This window comes from Procambarus clarkii, chromosome 31 (assembly GCF_040958095.1).
Source record: "Procambarus clarkii isolate CNS0578487 chromosome 31, FALCON_Pclarkii_2.0, whole genome shotgun sequence".
Lineage (NCBI taxonomy): Eukaryota > Metazoa > Arthropoda > Malacostraca > Decapoda > Cambaridae > Procambarus > Procambarus clarkii.
Window position 1 is genome coordinate 38,977,201 of NC_091180.1, and position 22,968 is coordinate 39,000,168.

Here is a 22,968-nt window from a genome sequence, read left to right on the forward strand (position 1 = left end):
ATCGTTTTGCCATTTCCTTTCTCCCACAAACACATACTTTTATTACCTCCTACCTCCAAATCAATTCCCATACCTCTATCTACTAACAGTTTAAACAAAAACAAACACCTCTAACCACTTCTTCTAGCGAGTTCGCAACAGCAACAACCCCAGCTCTCGATAGATGCACCCCATCACGAGCATACATTTCATTTCTTCCATAGAAGTGTTCCCAGTTGTCTATGAAAGATATTGCATTTGATTTGCAATATCTTTCCAGCCGGCAATTGACACCAAGTGCCCTCGATATCCATTCATTTCCCACTCCCTTTCTTGGAAGAATGCCACATATGATCGGGATTCCTCCCTTGCTCCTAACTAACTCTATGGCTGTTTTATACCTCTGAATCAGTTCCTCACTCCTGACTCGACCAACATCATTTCCTCCCACGCTAATGCAAATAATGGGATTGTTCCCATTACCAGCCATAATATCATTCATGTTGTTTATAATATCACCAATGCCAGCTCCGGGATAGCAAACCCTTAACCTGTTCCCCCTATCTCTAGCACAAAACGTTCTATCCAAATACTATCCACTAACAACATTATCCCACTCTGACTTAACACCATTTATACTAACTCTCAGTTTTCTTTGGAATAGCCATGCCCTAATCCAACTTAATATAGCACCCCCAATACCATGAGCCTCTATTTTTTTAATCAGTCTTTCATGCGGCACTGTATCAAAAGCTTTGCTAAAGTCAAGGTACACATCACAATCCTTACCACTATCAACTGCCTCAACTATGCTGGAATAAAAAGATAGCAAATTTGTTAAACATGAACGGCCATTTGTAAAACCATGTTGCGACTCGTTTATTAATTTATGGTTTTCAAGATGAAGACGAATTGTATTTGTAATTATCGATTCAAGTAACTTTCCCACAATAGACGTTAGGCTAATTGGCTGATAGTTTGACGCAAGTGATCTATCTCCTTTCTTAAAATTTGGTACCACATTAGCTACCTTCCATAACTCTGGCACTCTACCTAACTCTATTGATTTATTAAATATGGTAGACAGTGGCTCGGAAAGCTTCTCTTTCCATTCTTTAAGCACCCTGGCAAACACTTCATCCGGCCCTGGGGATTTGTTTGGTTTTAGTTTTACTATTTGTTTAATTACGTTCTCCCTAGTAACTGCTAAACTAGTCAACCTTTCCTCGCTCCCACCCAAATATATTTGTTCGGCTGAGGGCATATTGTTTAGTTCCTCTTTAGTAAATACAGATATAAAATATTTATTAAAAATACTACTCATCTCCTCGTCATTATCCGTTATTTGACCTGTCTCAGTTTTTACTGAGCCTATCCTTTCCCTAGTCTTAGTTCGATATAACTGAAAAAAAAACCTTTAAGATTGGTCTTCGCTTGCCCTGCTATGCGAACTTCGTAGTTTCTTTTTGCTCTCCTTATCTCTTTTTTTAACATTTCTAACCAGTTGTACGAACTCCTGTTCTAAACCAACTTCCCCATTCTTAATCCTTTTGCACCACCCTCTCTTTTTACCTATAAGGTTCTTCAGATCATTTGTTATCCAATTTGGATCATTAGTATTCGATCTATTCAATTTATATGGTATACTACGTTCCTGTGCTTTGCTTAGAATATTTTTAAATAGGTTATATTTTGAATCCACATCGAAATCCCCTTTTACGTCACCTGTCGCTGGGCTCACATCTAGCCCACACCCCATCCCCAAGACATTCCAATCTATTTGACCCAAAACATTTCTTAGGCTATTGAAATCAGCTTTTCGAAAAGCAGGCACTTTAACAGAATTTTCTCCTACAGATCTATTCCATTCTATGCTAAATCTGATTTCTTTATGATCACTGTTCCCTAGCTCACTCCCTATTTCTATGTCCTTAATTTGTGTTTCGCTGTTAGTTAACACTAAATCTAAAATATTATTTCCCTGCGTTGGTTCCTTAATATGTTGCGTAAGAAAGCAATCGTCAATTAATTCTAGAAAGTCTTCTGCTTCATTATTCCCTGTTTTGTTCACGGAGTTTATTCCACTAAAATTAAAGTCACCCATGACATAAATACTGTTAGATCTAGATGCTCTAGATATTTCATCCCATAGATGCTTTGCTTCCATTCTGTCTAAATTTGGTGGCCTATATATAACTCCTATTATAATATTATTTGCTTTTTCGTTTAATTCTATCCAAATAGTTTATGTGTGTGGCTCAGTTTTGATTCCCTCTTTGAAACTACATTTCAAATTGTCCCTAACATATATGGCTACTCCCCCTTCTCGTCTAATATACCTATCTGTGTGAAATAGTTTAAATCCATTTATTTGATATTCAGCTAATAGTTCTCTATTTTCTACATTCATCCACGTTTCGGTAAGTGCAATAATAATATTTCTTCTGTACAGATAAGAGCATTTAACTCGTTTATTTTATTTCTTAGACTTCTACTGTTAGTGTAATATACCCTAAGTGAATTGTTATTTTGAGGCCCTTCTCTTTCCCTGATCATTTTGCCAATTTGTTTCTTCAACAAACACATATTTTTATTACTTCCTTCCTCCCTATCAATTCCCATACCACTATCTACTAACAGTTTAAACCCAAACAAATGCCTCTAACCACTGGTTCCAACGAGTTCGCAACAGCAACAACCCCAGCCCTCGATAGATGCACCTCATCACGAGCATACATTTCATTTCTTCCATAGAAGTGTTCCCAGTTGTCTATGAAAGATATTGCATTTGTTTGCAATATCTTTCCAGCTGGCAATTGACGTCAAGTGCCCTCGACAACCATTCATTCTCAACGTTCTTTCTAGGAAGAATGCCACATATGATCGGGATTCCTCCCTTGCTCCTAACTAATTCTATGGCTTTGTTAAATTTCTTTATCAGTTCCTCACTCTTAACTCGTCCAACATCATTACCCCCTGCACTAATACAAATAATGGGTTTGTTCCCATTTCCCATCATAATATCTTTCATGTTGTCAACAATATCTCCAATTCCAGCTCCCGGATAGGAGACCCTTAACCTGTTCCTCCTATCTCTGGCACAAAACGTCCTGTCTAAATACCTCACCTTGGAATCTCCCACAACCAAAATTCGCTTCGGTACCTCCTTAACTTTCTGAGCACCCTAAGGGGCCCGCGCTCCGCCACTCTTCGCTGATTTCCGTTCCGAGTGAACTGCAGGCTCACCACAGCACTCATCCTCCAGCACGACAAAGGAATTTGCTGTCCTTAGGGCGTCTGTAGGTGGCCTGGTCAAGGTCTTCTTAAGGCCCCTGTCCTTAACGACTTTCCACGACGAGGTCTTCTTAATATTGGTCTCCTCCTTCGTTTCTTCCTGATGTTTAACGAACTTGAACGATGTACGTTCATGTACGGATGAGGGTGCTTCACCTCCTCGTTCGTGGGCAGAAGAATGTGAGGATGCGCCGAGTGTCGATGTTTCTTCTGAGAGCTGTTCCTCTGTGGAGTGTGAGGATGGTGCGTCTTGTGTTGGTGTGGGTCCGGTGGATGGTGTGGGCCCTGGTGTGGCTCCTGCTGTTGGGGTGGGGCCGGTACCTCTTGCTTCGGCTGCGTCGCCCGCGTGGGATGGTTCTGGTTCCCCGTGGGGGGTGGTTTTCCCTTGCGGCGTTGAGAGGTGACGTGGCGACCTGGTGATGGTATTGAAGAAAGCTGAACGCTCTGAGGGTTCCGTGCCCCCTCCCCCGTCCCCTGATTCGTCGGCGGCGGTTCTGCCGCCCCACATGTCTCCGGCCATTTCTTCTGTCTCCTGCTTTGTCAGGGGCGGTGTTGCCGCCTCGGCAGTCTCCGCCCGCTATTCCGGTGTCTCCTGCTTCCTCGGCGGCGGTGTTCCTGCCTCCCAAGTCGGGTTCTTCGTCTTCGGTGTACCGTGGTTGGGCGCGACCGCTTCCGCCGGATGTGGCGATTCCCGAGTATATAGAGTACCCGCGGTGTCGTGAGGGCCGTTCACCTTGTTACGAACCCGGATCCAGCATCCGAGCACGGAGCAGTGACGACCGCGCCATCTGTGGGTCAGCTCCCGAAACCCCCTCCAAACAGACGACGACACCTGGTGAGGACGACGTGTACTGGCTACGAGGGCCAGTTTCCAGTCCCGTTCAGCGCTCAACACCGCCGCCGCTGACCTCTGGTGAGGTGGTGCTCAGACTACAACGCCATCTATGGAGTGGATATGTCGGGCGTTTGTGTCTGAGCCTGTAAGTGAGGTGTTTTAGTGTCCCTGTTATTGATGACGTGTCTGCTTACAGAGTCGACCTGGGACTGCTGTGATGGAAGTTGAGTCAGTCTACCCAAGGCAGCCGTCCCCATACCTTGTGCTTTGCTGTAGCAGCTGTGAGTCGCCTCCCGGAAGAATACTGTGGTGTTACCCTGCCAGTGGAGTGGCAGTAGAAGGATTACCCGGGACCGACTGCTGGAGACGATTATCCACTGGGGTATTGAGGACAGGAGAGTGATTTGTGGTATCACACGAGGCTCCTGTCTAGGGCGTTACCCTAGTATCGCTCGTGGAGTGGCCTGACCAGCGTTGCTGATCCGGAACCTGCCAGCAGACCTGCTGGACTTGTGTTTGACGGCCTCCACGGCGGTGCCCAGAGTGGACCTGTGTTTTGGCTGACCTGTGGCCAGGGTAGACTCAGCTACCCTGGCTCAGCTTGTATACCCGAGGTGATAGCTGTGATTCCTAAGGTGACTGTTGTATCCTCCAGGTGACAGCTGTGATTCCTCAGGTGACTGTTGTATCCCCGAGGTGACAGCTGTGATTCCTTAGATGACTGTTGTATTCCCCAGGTGACAGCTGTGATTCCTCAAATGACTGTTGTATCCCTCAGGTGACTGTTGTGATTCCTAAGGTGACTGTTGTGATTCCTCAGGTGACTGTTGTATCCTCAAGATGACTGTTGTGATTCCTCAGATGATTGTTGTATCCCCCAGGTGACTGTTGTATCCCCCAGGTGACAGTTGTGATTCCTCAGGTGACTGTTGTATTCCCCAGGTGAATGTTGTGATTCCTCAGATGACTGTTGTGATCCCCCATGTGACTGATGTGATTTCTCAGGAGACTTGTGATTCTTTAGGTGACTGTTGTATCCTCCAGGTGACTGTTGTGATTCCAAAGGTGATTGTTGTGATTCCTCAGGTGACTGTTGTATCCCCCAGGTGATTGTTATGATTCCTCAGGTAACTGTTGTATCCCCCAGGTGATTGTTATGATTCCTCAGGTGACTGTTGTATCCCCCAGGTGATTGTTATGATTCCTCAGGTGACTGTTGTATCCCCCAGGTGATTGTTATGATTCCTCAGGTGACTGTTGTATCCCCCAGGTGATTGTTATGATTCCTCAGGTGACTGTTGTATCCCCCAGGTGATTGTTATGATTCCTCAGGTGACAGTTATGATTCCTTAGGTAACTGTTGTGATTCCTCAGGTGACTGTTGTGATCCCCAGGTGAGTGATGCGATTCCTCAGGTGACTGTTGTATCCCCAGGTGACTATTGTGATTCCTCAGGTGACTGTTGTGATTTCTCAGGTGACTGTTGTATCCCCCAGGTGACTGTTGTGATCCCCCAGGTAACTGTTATATCTTCCAGGTAACAGTTACTTCCCCTCGAGAACTGTTCAATCGCCCAGGTGTTTGTTGTGATTCCTCATGTGACTGTTATGATTCCTTAAGTGACCGTTGTGATTCCTTAGGTGACTGTTGTGATTCCTCAGGAGACTGCTGTGACCCCGGTTGACTGTTGTGATTCCTTAGGTGACTGCTGTGAGTTCTTAGGTGACTGATGTATCCCCCAGGTGACTGTTGTGATTCCTCAGGTGACTGTTGAAACCCCCAGGTGAATGTTGTGATTCCTTTGGTGACTGTTGTATCGCCCAGGAGACTGTTGAGATTCCTCAGGTGACTGTTGTGATTCCGCAGGTGGCTGTTGTGATTCTTCAGATGACTGTTGAATCCCCCAGGTGACTGTTGTGATTCCTTAGGTGACTGTTGTATCACCCAGGAGACTGTTGAGATTCCTCAGGTGACTGTTGTGATTCCGCAGGTGAATGTTGTGATTCCTCAGATGACTGTTGTGATCCCCCAGGTGACTGATGTGATTCCTCAGGAGACTTGTGATTCTTTAGGTGACTGTTGAATCCCCCAGGTGACTTGTGATTCCTCAGTAACTGTTGTGAATCCTCAATTGACTGTTGTATCCCCCAGGTGACTGTTGTGATTCCTCAGGTGACTGTTGTGATTCCGCAGGTGGCTGTTGTGATTCTTCAGGTGGCTGTTGTGATTCTTCAGGTGACTGTTGTGATTCCACAGGTGATTGTTGTGATTCCACAGGCGACTGTTGTATCCCCCAGGTGACTGTTGTGATTCCTCAGGTAACTGTTGTGATTTTTCATGTACATGTTTTGACCCCCAGGTGACTGTTGTGAACCACAGGTGACTGTTGTATCCCCAGGTGAGTATTGCGATTCTTTGGGTGACTGTTGTATCCCCCAGGTGACATGTGATTCCTCAGGAGACTGTTGTATCCCCCAGGTGACCGTTGTAATTCCTCAGGTGACTGTTGTATCCCACAGATGACTGTTGTATATCCCAGGTGACTGTTGTGATTCCTCAGGAGATTGCTGTGACCTCCAGGTGACTGTTGTATCCCATAGACGACTGTTGTGTCCCATAGATGAAAATTGTATCGCCCAGGTGACTGTTGTTATTCCTCAGGTGACTGTTGTATTCCCCATATGACTGTTGTGATTCCTCAGATGACTGTTGTATCCCCCAGGTGAATGTTGTATCCCCCAGATGACTGTTGTATCCCCCAGATGACCTTTGTATCCCCCAGATGACCGTTGTATCCCCCAGGTGACTGTTGTGATTCCTCATGTGACTGTTGTGATTCCTCAGGTAACTGTTGTATCCCCCAAGTAACTGTTCAATCGCCCAGGTGTCTGTTGTGATTCCTCATGTGACTGTTATGATTCCTTAAGTGACCGTTGTGATTCCTTAGGTGACTGTTGTGATTCCTCAGGAGACTGCTGTGACCCCGGTTGACTGTTGTGATTCCTTAGGTGACTGCTGTGATTCCACAGGGGACTGTTGTATCCCCCAGGAGACTGTTGTATCCCCCAGGAGACTGTTGTATTCCCCAGGAGACTGTTGTGATTTTTAAGGTGACTCTTTTGATTCCTTAGGTGACTGATGTATCCCCCAGGTGACTGTTGTGATTCCTTAGGTGACTGTTATGATTCCTCAGGAGACGGCTGTGACCCCCAGGTGACTGTTGTGATTCCTCAGGTGACTGTTGTGACCCTCAGGTAACTGTTGTGATTCCTCAGGTGATTGATGTGATTCCTCAGGTGACTGTTGCGACCTCCAAGTGACTGTTGTGATTTCTCAGGTAACTGTTGTGGTTCCTCAAATAATTGTTCTGATTCCTCGGGTGACTGTTGTGACCTCCAGGTGATTGTTGTGACCCATAGGTGACAGTTACACCCCCAGGTAACTGTTGTGATTCCTTAAATAACTGTTGTGATTCCTTAGGTGACTGTTGTATCCCCAGGTGACTTGTGATTCCTCAGGTGACTGTTCTGATTCCTCAGGTGACTGTTGTATCCTCCTGTTGACTGTTGTGATTCCTCAGGTGACTGTTGTGATTCATCAGGTGACTGTTGTGATTCATCAGGTGAATTTTGTGATTCCTTAGGTAACTGTTGAGATTCCTCAGGCGACTGTTGTGATTCCTCAGGCGACTGTTGTGATTCCTCAGGTGACTGTTGTGATTCCTCAGGTGACTGTTGTTAATCCTCAGGAGACTTGTGAATCCTCAGGTGACTGTTGTGAATCCTCAGGTGACTGTTGTGAATCCTCAGGTGACTGTTGTGAATCTTCAGGTGACTGTTGAGAATCCTCAGGTGGATGTTGTGATTCCAAAGGTGATTGTTGTGATTCCTCATGTGACTGTTGTATCCCCCAGGTGATTGTTATGATTCCTTAGGTGACAGTTATGATTTCTTAGGTAAGTGTTGTGATCCCCCAGGTGACTGTTGTGATTCCTCAGGTGACTGCTGTAATTCCTCAGGTGACTGCTGTAATTCCTCAGGTGACTGTTGTGATCCCCCAGGTGAGTGATGTGATTCCTCAGGTAACTGTTGTATCCCCTGGTGACTATTGTGATTCCTCAGGTGACTATTGTGATTCCTCAGGTGACTGTTGTATCCCCCAGGTGAATGTTGTATCCCCCAGTTGACTGTTCTATCCCCCAGATGAATGTTGTGATTTCTCAGGAGACTGCTGTGACCTCCAGGTGACTGTTGTATCCCATAGATGACTGTTGTATATCCCAGGTGACTGTTGTATATCCCAGGTGACTGTTGTTGTTACGGCCCTCTCGGGTCGCAACTGGGTTCTTACTCTGATGTTGTTAGAGGAAGGGTATCCGGCCCCAAGCCAGTAGTGGCTTTCAAGGGATGTGATCCGTAACGCAAGTAAATAAAAGGGGAAGGGAAATAAAGCCAAAAACTTATTATTATAATTATCACCATCACCATTAAATAAGATATAAACGATTACACGGGGGGGGGGGTATAAACACTATAATACACGATGTAGTCTTCCTCTGAAGACCCTGGACGTTCACGGTGCCAAGCTCTTGGTGCTCTCGAGGCCTCACGGCGAATCCTTCGAGAATCTTGAGTCTACCCCGGCCACAGGCCAGCCAAAACACAGTTCCACTGGGGGCACCGCCGTGGAGGCCGTCAACCACAAGTCCAGCAGATAGCTGGCAGGTTCCGAATCAACGACGCTGGTTAGGCCACTCCACGAGCGATACTAGGGTATCGCCCTAGTCAGGAGCTTCGTGTGATACCACAGATCACTCTCCTTTCCACAACACCCCAGTGGTTAAACGTCTCCACCAGTCAGTCCCGGGTATGACAATCCTTCAACTGCCACTTCACAGGCAGAGTAACACCACAGTGTTCATCCGGGGGGCGACTCACAGCTGCTGCAGCAAAACACTTGGTGTCGAGACGGCTGCCTTGGGTAGACTGACTCAACTTCCCTTACAGCAGTCCCAGGTCGACTCTGTAATCAGACACGTCATCAGTAACAGGGACACACAAAAGCACCTCACTTACAGGCTCAGACCCAAACGCCCACCTATCCACTCCATAGATGGCGTTGTCGTCTGAGCACCACCTCAACAGAGGTCAGCAGCGGCTGTGTTGTGAGCTGAACAGGACTGGAAACTGGCCCTCGTGGCCAGTACACCTCGTCCTCCCCAGGTGTCGTCGTCCATTTGGAGGGGGTTTCGGGAGCTGACCCACAGATGGCGCGGTCGTCACTGCTCCGTGCTCTGACGTCGGGCTCGGGTCCGTAACAGTTGTATATCCCAGGTGACTGTTGTGATTCCTCATATGACTGTTGTGATTCTTCAGGTGACTGTTGTATCCCCCAGATGACCTTTGTATCCCCCCAGATGACCGTTGTATCCCCCAGGTGACTGTTGTGATTTCTCATGTGACTGTTGTGATTCCTCAAGTGACGGTTGTGATTCCTTAAGTGACTGTTATGATTCCTCAGGAGACGGCTGTGACCCCCAGGTGACTGTTGTGATTCCTCAGGTGACTGTTGTATCCGCCAGGTGAATGTTGTGATTACTCAGGTGACTGTTGTGATTCTTTAGGTGACTGGTGTATCCACCAGGTGACTTGTGATTCATCAGGAGATTGTTGTATCCCCCAGGTGACTGTTGTGACCCTCAGGTAACTGTTGTGATTCTTCAGGTGACTGTTGTAATTCCTCAGATTACTGTTGTGATTCCTCAGGTGATTGTTGTGGTTCCTCAGGTGATTGGTGTGATTCCTCAGGTGACTGTTGTGACCTCCAAGTGACTGTTGTGATTTCTCAGGTGACTGTTTTGGTTCCTCAAATAATTGTTCTGATTCCTCAAGTGACTGTTGTGACCTCCAGGTGACTGTTGTTACCCATAGGTGACAGTTGTACCCCCAGGTAACTGTTGTAACCCCAAGGTGACTGTTGTGACCCATAGGTAACTGTTGTATCCCATAGGTGACTGTTGTAATTCCTCAGGTGACTGTTGTATCCCCCAGGTGACTGTTATGATTCCTCATGTAACTGTTGTGATTCCTTAGGTGACTGTTGTATCCCCAGGTGACTTGTGATTCCTCAGGTGAATGTTTCATCCCCAGTTGAATGTTGTGATTACTCAGATGACTGTTGTGATCCCCCAGGTGAATGTTGTGATTCCTCAGGTGACTGTTGTGATTCTTCAGGTGACTATTGTATCCTCCAGTTGACTGTTGTGATTCCTCAGGTGACCTTTGTGATTCCTCAGGTGACGTTTTTGATTCCTTAGGTAACTGTTGAGATTCCTCAGGTAACTGTTGTGATTCCTCAGGTAACTGTTGTGATTCCTCAGGTGACTGTTGTGATTCCTTAGGTGACTGTTGTATCCCCCGGTGACTTGTGATTCCTCATGTGACTGTTTTATCTCCAGGTGAACGTTGTGATTCCTCAGGTGACTGTTGTGATTTTTTAGGTGACTGTTGTGATTCTTCAGGTTACTTTTTTTATTCCTCAGGTAACTGTTAAGATTCCTCAGGTAACTGTTGTGATTCCTCAGGTAACTGTTGTGATTCCTCAGGTGACTGTTGTATCCCCCAGGTGACTGTTGTAATTCCTCAGGTAACTGTTGTATCCCCCAGGTAACTGTTATATCTTCCAGGTAACAGTTACGTCCCCTTGATAACTGTTGTATCCCCCAGGTAACTGTTCAATCGCCCAGGTGTCTGTTGTGATTCCTCATGTGACTGTTATGATTCCTTAAGTGACCGTTGTGATTCATTAGGTGACTGTTGTGATTCCTCAGGAGACTGCTGTGACCCCGGTTAACTGTTGTGATTCCTTAGGTGACTGCTGTGATTCCACAGGGGACTGTTGTATCCCCCAGGAGACAGTTGTATCCCCCAGGAGACTTGTGATTTTTAAGGTGACTCTTTTGATTCCTTAGGTGACTGATGTATCCCCCAGGTGACTGTTGTGATTCCTCAGGTGACTGTTATGATTCCTTAGGTGACTGTTGTATCAACAGGTGACTTGTGATTCATCAGGAGATTGTTGTATCCCCCAGGTGACTGTTGTGACCCTCAGGTAACTGTTGTGATTCCTCAGGTGACTGTTGTAATTCCTCAGACGACTGTTGTGATTCCTCAGGTGATTGTTGTGGTTCCTCAAATAATTGTTCTGATTCCTCAAGTGACTGTTGTGACCTCCAGGTGACTATTGTGACCCATAGGTGACAGTTGTACCCCCAGGTAACTGTTGTGACCCCAAGGAGACTGTTTTGACCCATAGGTAACTGTTGTATCCCCCAGGTGACTGTTGTGATTCCTCACGTGACTGTTGTATCTCCCAGGTGACTGTTGTGATTCCTCAGGTAACTCTTGTGATTCCTTAGGTGACTGTTGTATACCCAGGTGACTTGTGATTCCTCAGGTGAATGTTTCTTCCCCAGTTGAATGTTGTGATTACTCAGATGACTGTTGTGATAACCAGGTGAATGTTGTGATTCCTCAGGTGACTGTTGTGATTCCTCTGGTGACTGTTGTATCCTCCAGTTGACTGTTGTGATTCCTCAGGTGACTGTTGTGATTCCTCAGGTGACTTTTGTGATTCCTTAGGTACCTGTTGGGGATTCCTCAGGTAACTGTTGTGATTCCTCAGGTAACTGTTGTGATTCCTCAGGTGACTGTTGTGATTCCTTAGGTGACTGTTGTATCCCCCAGTGACTTGTGATTCCTCATGTGATTGTTTTATCTCCAGGTGAATGTTGTTGGAAATTTCCAACACCGAATACAACGCTGTTGTATTCTCATTACTTATTACTAACTCTACTAATTATTGTAGTAAGTAAAATTAACACCACGTAGAATTCTCATGTACTAATAATTTCATCTGTGCAGTAGGTTAGAATTCTCACGTCACCCGACGCCAGTATTGCGTCAGATTTCATTACAATAAACACATTATATCCAATGTATCTGAGAATTAAATTCGATTCTCTATAACCAAGGCATTCTGTGTGATAATTAATTACAGATAAATTGCCCTCCAACTAAAAGCCGAATAGAGCGTTAGAGTCATAGCGGTTATCTAGTAATGAAAATTAACGTCACAAGTGAATGCCATGGAGAGACATTAATTCCTCTCCCTTATATGTTTACTATCACTAAATTGGCAAATAATAATATTTCCCTCTTCTAAATAATAAACCCGTCCTGTCTCCAAACATTTCAAGCACAAATGCGAGAAATACTAATATTCATGACAATAATTTGTCTAATGAACGCGAGACGCGGCGTGGGTGAGGAGGGCACGCCAGTACACGTGGATGGAAGCTCTCGAGCGGACCTGTCCTCATCGTGCTCAAGAGGAGACGCCATTGCCCGGTCATCGGGGTGGACGTTATCCATCCTCAGATGAAAGTCGCCACTGTGAGGCGTGAACAGCCTTGCAGATAATATCTTCAACTGGTGTCGGTGTAACATAAGGAACCTTTTTAATCTGGTTCTTGACTACACGTGACCGGCCAGTGAAGCGCGCCATTATCCGGGATAGGGTGAAGCCAGAGCCTGGGACGCGAATTTCGGCAATCTTAAAACTTATACAGTGCCCATATCAGCTAAGTATCTTATCCTTATTTGATGCATCTTGTAAGGTGTAGTATAGTAGCTGGGTGATTGACCGTGACGACGTATACCAACACCAAACCACAGGTCATTACCCATTATTGCCTGTAAATGTTAATTTCTTGAACATAGAGATTCAGTAGTTTAATTAGTTGCTACTGTAAATATTTGTCTTGCAGCACGTGAGAAGAATTCTCCCTGCCGCCTTCTCCCATGTTAATCCATCCCACTCGTCAGCCAGCCGAGCCCAGGGAATTAGAGGAAGCGTCGTGACTTACCCACAAAGGAATCGTCATTAAGCTAAGATTCCTTTGTATTCATTTATTAATTATCTGGAATTATTTACATGCAGAGTTCCTTTGGATTAACTTGTGTTTATTGTGATTATCATTATTATACTCATATTCTATGTTCCCATTCATGGTAATGACATTGTTTTCACTATAATTCATAGGATTAGATTATTATAATTTGGATTAGTGAACGAACCACACTAGTTCCTGGACGTACTGACTTCCAGTAATAACCCCCCAATGTAGGTGTTTGAGGGTTTGATTCATTTAATTATACAGCCCATTAATTATTTCTATGATCATACTCTCTAGTATTTTATCCATAGTTACTGGTTCACCTAAGAATTATCTAATGATCAGAAATTCTCAGTTTCCCTCTTTACTATAAAAGCGGGTGGTCCTTCGTAATTTAATTTACTACATTAATATTTAAATAATCAGATTCAAGCCCCAAATGTCCCACATTATGGTCCTTATCGAACCGGATAGGCATTAAATTTATAATTAAAATATTAATCATTAATAACTAATCCTTGTGTGACATAAGCTAGACTAACTATTTAATTAATTGTGTCAACTAACAGTGTAACACATCAGTTAGTCTAGATCACACTAACATATTGCTACTTTCACCTCATGTATAAGGTAGCTTTAGTGGGTCATAGCCAATTACCCACAACACTTAAACCTATACCTCACACAGAGGTGAGAATTTTTAGGTCACCAGGAGCAACAGCTCATAACTTTTATAACAACCCCACACTAACACCTGCGTTAGAGTGGCCTCACCATCTAACCATTATATACTTAGGTGGTAATGACATCCACCCCACTCGTCATCCAGCCGAGGTGATTAAAACACCTCAAAGCCATAATTTCTTCTTTCAAGCTCATCAGTGAATCGGTAGTATTCACATTAGTGGAATCTCGCCAACCAAGTCAAGATAATCGTTGGGGAGTAACCCCAGAATACTACCAGAGAGCTGCTAAGTACATAAATTTCAGGCTGAAAAACGAGTGAGATTGGATGCCACATTTATCCAATTTACAGCCAGACCTTACAGACAGAACCTGACCAGAGATGGTGTACACTTGTCAGGGGAATCTAGGTTGCATGTGGTTGACAAGTTAATTAACACCATCAACCATCACAAACGGCTGTGGCTAGCAAGCCAAACATAACTGTACATAATTGTTTCACCTGTGTGTGCAAGAGCACTCTTATAAAATAAAAAACCCAAAAATACAGCACAACTATATTCACCTTACTGCACCACAATACTCTTTACCCATGTTATTAGGTAGAATTTAGGCTGAGATTGTGCTGAATTTGGTACAAGCCCAGGCTAAATAACTTTATAGTTCTTAGTTAGGAATTATCCCGACTAGTCCTAAGCTAGTCAGTAGTGTATGTATTATACTATTTGTGCTGACCCTAAACAGGGTGGGATGAAATTTTGAGATAACTCTGATTGGAGTGTCTCCATAATATTTCTCTTGTATGCATTATTTGTGTATCTATTTTGTGTATTGCTGGATAATCTCCATTAACTCTGATGGTGATATAGATGAGCTAACCGGACGAGAACTAATGGTGAAGTTCAGACAGTGCACAAAATATCTAGCTATTTGTTGTTAGGTAGGTAGGTACATTCAACCTCAAGTGAGGAAAAATATAAAGTAGCCACCTTAAATTAGGCTACAATTAATGTTACTTATTCACTAATGAACAAGTACCCAAGCTTCATTAGTAATACATATACTAACACTGTGAAGTTTGAACCTAAGCCCAACATGGCTACTCCTGAGCAATTGAGGAGAACCTACATTGGCCTTAAAGGTCATTTGACCAGATTAATTAATAAGGCTGAGGGCTTAACTAAAAATACTCCCATTGACTCTTATCACTTAGAGACATTAGTTAGAGTGGCTGATCTGAAATTTGATCAAGTCAGATCTGCAGGTCAATCTTACCTTGATCTGCTAAATACTGTAGAAACTGATCCTGAGGAATTAAGTCAAATTGTAGACGACATCTCCCAATATGAAGATGAGACTAAATTAAATTTGAGACTAAATCTAAATTAGCCAAACAATCTGGATCCAATACCAGTAACACTGGGTCTCACTTCAATAATAAACTACCAGAGGTTCGTTTACCTTCTCTAGACTTGCCTACATTTTCAGGATTAGATACAGAAAATTGGGACAATTTTTAGGACTTCCTTTGAAGTTCACATCCATAAGAAACCGTCTCTAGACAAGGTTTCTAAATTTTCTTACCTACTCAGTCTTCTCACAGGAGAGGCTAAAAAGGTCATACATAACCTTACTCTTAATGAGAATAATTATGAGGACGCTATAAAACTCCTGAAGTTGAACTATTGCAACAAAGAGTTAAGCATAGCTACCCTCTATTATCAATTGCTAGATCTGAATGCACCAAACAGTAGACCAGAGTCACTTCAAAGCTTCAGACTAGAAGTAGAGTCTCTAGTAAAGGCCTTAGGTACTAAAGTTAATATACCTGCTTCAGAATGGTCTATCAAGTTACTATTACAGAGGAAATTACCTCGAAATGTCTTGACAGAGCTCTGCTCACATTATAATACCGAGTTTCTCACTCTCGACCAAATTTTCGAGGGGTTGAGGATCACAGTTAACAGGTTAAAGACTCATGATAAAATTAAACCTGAGTCTAAACCAACTAGTACTGATATTTCAGTCAAACCTAAACAGACTCAGAGTAAGTCTAATAAATATAAATCCAAACCTACTCCATCCACTGGGAAAAGAAGTGGAAATGTAGGTACATATTCGGTGTCTCCTTCAGAGATAACCAATGACTTGTCTACTAAAGAGACTAAATCTATTAACCAGAGAAAGTGTCTGTTCTGCAATCAGGGACACACCACTTATCAATGCTCTGTTTATCCTACTTATAATGTTAGGGTTAAAAGGTTACAAGAATTGCACAAGTGCACCAAGTGCATGGGCTCTCATGACCCCAAGAAATGTGCAGTGCAGCTACGTTCCTGCAACCGCTGTAACCAAGGTGTACACCACTACGCCTTATGTAGAAAATCTTCTACACCAACCATGACCACTGAAGAGAATTCTACGAATTCTACTGCAGTACAATATTGCAAAGTGCATCACGAAGTAAATGTACTTGCTACTGAGTCAGGCAATAATACTACTTTGCCTACTGCTCAACTTAAACTAATAAACCGAAGATCTAGAATCAACACTAGAGGTCTTTTTGACCAAGGTTCACAGAAAACCTTCATTACACAACAGTTGGTAGATGAGTTAAATTTAAAACCTGCCAAAAGTGTGAGGTTAAATATTTCTGGTTTCTTGTCAAATAGTGGACCTCATGACTACAAGGTAGTCAAAGTATTAGTAAGACTCAGATCTTCTACTAGTCCAATCCAAGCGGTAGTAGTGGATAAGATTCCTACAGACCTACAGGTCACAGGATTAGCTCGCACTGCGAGACACCTTAAACGAAACCGCATGAGGCTAGCAGATTATAAAATAAATTCTGACTGCCTCACAGATGTTGGAATACTTATAGGCGCGGATCATTATTACAAGTTTATAACTGGATGCACTAGGCAACATGGTATGAATTTGTTGTCGTCCGCAGGGGGCAAATTGCTCACAGGACCAGTGCTTTTCAGACAAGGTCCAGCGTCCACAAACCAACAATCCAATAATGTAATCGTGGCGTGACTAGGCTTGGAACAGTCACCCCTACGTTTCAGGGAAATATCTGAGGATATTGAGTCTGACCCACCAATACATCGTTTGTGGGATTTAGACACTTTAGGCATCATCCCTGAGCAGCCAAGTTCTGATGATACGTGGACTTACCAGCAATACCTGGATACAGTTGTCTACTCAAATAAACAATACTGGGTAAGACTCCCATGGAAGTTGGATCATCCACAACTTTCAGTTAATTATTTTATGGCAGCCTCACAATTGCAGTCTCAATTAACACGACTACAGAAGCAGCCAGACAAACTGAACATGTATCATCAACTTATCCAACAACAACTTGACAATAAGTTCATTGAAGTTGTTGAACACGATGACCGAAAAACAGGTCATTATTTACCTCATCACGCTGTGGTGAAAGACTCATTGACAACACCTATTCGTATTGTCTTTAACTGCAGTGCTAAAGTAAAGCCAAGCAGTGTGTCTTTAAATGAATGTCTCCAAACGGGACCTAGCCTAACACAAAGGCTACATGACGTGTTGTTACGATTTCGCACAGGCATTTTTGCCTATACAGCTGATATCAGCAAAGCATTTCTCCGAGTAGGGTTAAAGGAGGAAGATCGTGACGACACAAAATTCCTCTGGTTTAAGGATCCACTGAATCCTAACAGTGAAGTAATCACCTATCATTTTGCCTCAGTATTATTTGGAGCTACGTCCTCACCGTTTCTTTTGCAAGCAACATTAGACACGCATTTGAGGAAATCAAACAGCCCTTATAAGGCAACCATTAGCGACAATTTGTATGTCGACAATTTCCAGGGGACAACTAATGATCAAGCTGATCTGGTAGAAATCTACCATGAGGCTAACCGTGAACTGTTAGGAGCCAATATGCCACTACAGTCATGGGCCTCAAATAATAAACTGCTTAACCAGGTAATCGAGAAAGAATTTCCAGATTATCAGGTACCCAGTCAATTAAAGGTTCTAGGCGTGGAATGGAACACCAGTACTGACGAGATGAATGTCAAGTCAGTACAAACTGATAATTCAACCCTTACCATGAGAACACTGCTCTCATTTGTCAGTCAACCATTTGACCCTTTAGGCCTACTTAGTCCTATATTAATAAGGGGCAAACTCCTAATGCAGGAGTGCTGGCAACAACATATGGGGATGGGATGATCCGTTATCAAGTGAGTTAAAAGCCAAATGGCAAATACTCTCAACGGATTTTAATCAGTTAGGCGTTTTGAAATTTCCTCGTAATGCTTCAGGACCAAACTTACCCACCAATTTGCACGTTTTTTGCGATGCCTCTGGCAAAGCATATGGCGCAGTAGCCTATTTAGTTAACAGTGCACAATCAATTTTACTCACATCTAAAGCAAGAGTTGCTCCCATCAAGAAGAGATCTTTACCTCAGATGGAGTTGACTGCATTGCTAGTGGGAGTAAGATTGGCTCATTGCCTGGCAAAGACACTCAATAATATCCACTTTGGTGAGATTGTAGTGTGGTCAGACAACGAGGCAGTCTTACAATGGGTAAGAAACAATAACAACAAAACTCCTTACGTCAGTAATCGCGTCAGGGAGATTCATTATTTATCTGCTGGATATAAATTTAGACATGTTCCTACTAAGGACAATCCTGCAGATTATTTATCTTGAGGATTAACATTAAAACAACTTGTCAAGTCTTCGCTGTGGTTCAATGGACCTTCATGGCTTGTTGGTGGTCAGTGGCCCAAACAAAAGCCACAAGTCATAGTGACCAATATCACCACTCCCATGAAAGAACCAGAACCTCAACGAATATTAGCCATTGATCCTCACGATTATTCTAACTTAAGCAAATTGTTACGAGTGACTGCACATGTGTTTGATTTCCTTGCTAAGGTAGGAATTCGACATAAGTTTCCCAATCCTATCCTCTACTGGATCAAACGTGCACAACAAGAGACATATGGAAGCGAATATGAGAATCTTCCAGATAAATTAACTAAGTCTCTAGGCATCTGGTACGATGCCAACACTCATAACATACTAAGATGTGGAGGACGTTTGCTTCATGCCAACATTGACTTGGACACTAAGAATCCAATTCTTCTACCTCGTCACCACATCATCACTAAACTTCTTGTCTTACACCACCATCAATATGGTACCTTACATGGTGGAGTTTTAGATACTCTCACCGACCTTAGACAAAAGTACTGGCTTCCTCAAGGTCGTCAGACGGTTAAGACAATTATTAAATCTTGTGTAATCTGTGAGAGATACGACGCTAGAGTATGTCCTTACCCAGGACCTCCCCCACTCCCAGAAGAGCGAGTAGTTCATCTTCGTCCTTTCGAAACCACTGGTGTTGATTATACAGGAGCCTTACTCCTCACTGGTAACCCAGATAATATACCTGTGAAGGCGTACATTTGTCTCTTTACGTGTGCTACAACCAGAGGCGTACACTTAGAGGTCACTCCAGACATGAGTGCTGAAGCCTTCATTCAAGCTTTCCGCAGATTTGCTGCCCGCCGATCGTGTCCTAAATTAATGATATCGGACAATGGTTCCAATTTTGTGGCAGGAGAAAATTGTTTGCGAGAAGTCTGGAACCACCCAGAAGTACAGTCAGTCCTACAGAGACGACAATGTCACTGGAAATTCATAGCACCGAGAGCCCCTTGGCAAGGTGGGTTCTATGAGCGAATGGTAGGTACAGTCAAGAAGTGTCTAAGGAAAACTTTACACCGACAAAGGGTCAGTTACTCAGAACTCCAAACTATTGTTGTGGAAATCGAGGCGCGAGTCAATAACCGCCCAATAACCTACCTGTCTGATGATTTCACCCAGAGAGAACCTCTGAGCCCCTCACACTTGATCCATGGAGGTCTACTGAGCCCTCTCATCCCTTTAGTCGAAGAGGACCCTGTAGACCCGTCACATGTGACCAGAGGAGACTTGGTGGAAAGCTATCAGCATCTCTCCAGAGTTATTAACAGGTGGAATGAGGTATGGACTCGTGAGTACCTCACAGCTCTACGAGAGTACCACTACGGAGCTTCGAGTCCTTACAATAAGGTGCAATTAAAACCAGGAGACCTAGTACTCGTCGACAGTGATGGACCAAGGTCAGAGTGGCCTATAGGCAAAATTGTTGCCATTCATCCAGATCATCAAGGTGTCCTGAGAGTAGTTAAAGTTTTATGCCGAGGCAACACTACTCTAAAAACTTTAGAGAAGCTGGTTCCCCTTGAACTGACTGAGCAAGAATATCAGCCAGATCCAGTTTCCCCAGTAATTTCCGAGGACAATGATCCTGTTCCTCCAAGCAACCGCCCCACTAGAGCTGCTGCTCAACAATGTAGGCGGAATTTGCAAGCCTATTACAACTCTGAACAGGAGTAATTTCCTTCACCTCCCACTTAGATAACTATGATGATGCTGCGATGGGATGTCGAGTAACAAACCATTACAAGTCACTATGACCCAGGACATTCCCATCATAGTACATTCTGTTGTTTAAATTGTGTGAGTTAAAATCTATAAATATTGTGTAGGCTATAAGTAACATGTTTCATTTGACATGTAAATAGCAAGACTCAAGTTCTTGTAAGTCCTTGATAAATCCGGGACGTTCGTTATGTGTGTACTAACATACTAACATATTAACATACTAATGTACTAATGTTAATATCACTTCGGGATAGGTCAGTACTCAACAGTACACTACGACCCTAGAATCCTCCCCCCGGAGTTATGTTGGAAATTTCCAACACCGAATACAACGCTGTTGTATTCTCATTACTTATTACTAACTCTACTAATTATTGTAGTAAGTAAAATTAACACCACGTAGAATTCTCATGTACTAATAATTTCATCTGTGCAGTAGGTTAGAATTCTCACGTCACCCGACGCCAGTATTGCGTCAGATTTCATTACAATAAACACATTCTATCCAATGTATCTGAGAATTAAATTCGATTCTCTATAACCAAGGCATTCTGTGTGATAATTAATTACAGATAAATTGACCTCCAACTAAAAGCCGAATAGAGCGTTAGAGTCATAGCGGTTATCTAGTAATGAAAATTAACGTCACAAGTGAATGCCATGGAGAGACATTAATTCCTCTCCCTTATATGTTTACTATCACTAAATTGGCAAATAATAATATTTCCCTCTTCTAAATAATAAACCCGTCCTGTCTCCAAACATTTCAAGCACAAATGCGAGAAATACTAATATTCATGACAATAATTTGTCTAATGAACGCGAGACGCGGCGTGGGTGAGGAGGGCACGCCAGTACACGTGGATGGAAGCTCTCGAGCGGACCTGTCCTCATCGTGCTCACGAGGAGACACCATTGCCCGGTCATCGGGGTGGACGTTATCCATCCTCAGATGAAAGTCGCCACTGTGAGGCGTGAACAGCCTTGCAGATAATATCTTCAACTGGTGTCAGTGAAACATAAGGAACCTTTTTAATCTGGTTCTTGACTACACGTGACCGGCCAGTGAAGCGCGCCATTATCCGGGATAGGGTGAAGCCAGAGCCTGGGACGCGAATTTCGGCAATCTTAAAACTTATACAGTGCCCATATCAGCTAAGTATCTTATCCTTATTTGATGCATCTTGTAAGGTGTAGTATAGTAGCTGGGTGATTGACCGTGACGACGTATACCAACACCAAACCACAGGTCATTACCCATTATCGCCTGTAAATGTTAATTTCTTGAACATAGAGATTCAGTAGTTTAATTAGTTGCTACTGTAAATATTTGTCTTGCAGCACGTGAGAAGAATTCTCCCTGCCGCCTTCTCCCATGTTAATCCATCCCACTCGTCAGCCAGCCGAGCCCAGGGAATTAGAGGAAGCGTCGTGACTTACCCACAAAGGAATCGTCATTAAGCTAAGATTCCTTTGTATTCATTTATTAATTATCTGGAATTATTTACATGCAGAGTTCCTTTGGATTAACTTGTGTTTATTGTGATTATCATTATTATACTCATATTCTATGTTCCCATTCATGGTAATGACATTGTTTTCACTATAATTCATAGGATTACATTATTATAATTTGGATTAGTGAACGAACCACACTAGTTCCTGGACGTACTGACTTCCAGTAATAACCCCCCAATGTAGGTGTTTGAGGGTTTGATTCATTTAATTATACAGCCCATTAATTATTTCTATGATCATATTCTCTAGTATTTTATCCATAGTTACTGGTTCACCTAAGAATTATCTAATGATCAGAAATTCTCAGTTTCCCTCTTTACTATAAAAGCGGGTGGTCCTTCGTAATTTAATTTACTACATTAATATTTAAATAATCAGATTCAAGCCCCAAATGTCCCACAAATGTTGTGATTCCTCAGATGACTGTTGTGATCTCCCAGGTGACTGTTGTGATTCCTCAGGTGACTGTTGTGATTTTTTAGGTGACAGTTGTATCCTCCAGGTGACTGTTGTGATTCCTCAGGTGACTTTTTTGATTCCTCAGGTAAATGTTGTGATTCCTCAGGAAACTGTTGTGATTCCTCAGTTAACTGTTGTGATTCGTCAGGTAACTGTTGTGAATCCTCAGGTAGATGTTGTGATTCCAAAGGCGATTGTTGTGATTCCTCATGTGACTGTTGTATCCCCCAGGTGATTGATATGATTCCTCAGGTGACAGTTATGATTTCTTAGGTAAGTGTTGTGATCCACCAAGTGACTGTTGTGATTCCTCAGGTGACTGCTGTAATTCCTCAGGTGACTGTTGTGATCCCCCAGGTAAGTGATGTGATTCCTCAGGTAACTGTTGTATCCCCAAGATGAGTGTTGTGATTCCTCAGGTAACTGTTGTATCCCCAGGTGACTATTGTGATGCCTCAGGTGACTGTTGTGATTCCTCAGGTTATTGTTGTATCCCCCAGGTGACTGTTGTGATTCCTCAGGTAACTGTTGTATCCCCCAGGTAACTGTTACGTCCCCTCGATAACTGTTGTATCCCCCAGGTAACTGTTCAATCGCCCAGGTGTCTGTTGTGATTCCTCATGTGACTGTTATGATTCCTTAAGTGACCGTTGTGATTCCTTAGGTGATTGTCGTGATTCCTCAGGAGACTGCTGTGACCCCGGTTGACTGTTGTGATTCCTTAGGTGACTGCGATGATTCCACAGGGGA

The 22,968-nt window shown here is 43.4% G+C and overlaps 1 protein-coding gene across 1 annotated transcript in view; it reads left to right on the top strand.

Moving 5' to 3' along the window:
- Window positions 1-5,071: 5,071 nt before the first annotated feature.
- The window catches only part of LOC138370288 (zonadhesin-like), a 34,220-nt gene continuing 16,323 nt past the window's right edge, over window positions 5,072-22,968 (top strand). The window contains exons 1-8 of the mRNA XM_069334304.1: window positions 5,072-5,194; window positions 6,260-6,405; window positions 7,857-7,980; window positions 8,085-8,168; window positions 9,811-9,915; window positions 10,239-10,403; window positions 10,650-10,712; window positions 22,304-22,366. Coding sequence (XP_069190405.1) covers window positions 5,072-5,194; window positions 6,260-6,405; window positions 7,857-7,980; window positions 8,085-8,168; window positions 9,811-9,915; window positions 10,239-10,403; window positions 10,650-10,712; window positions 22,304-22,366 — 873 coding nt within the window. The remainder of the gene's footprint in view (window positions 5,195-6,259; window positions 6,406-7,856; window positions 7,981-8,084; window positions 8,169-9,810; window positions 9,916-10,238; window positions 10,404-10,649; window positions 10,713-22,303; window positions 22,367-22,968) is intronic.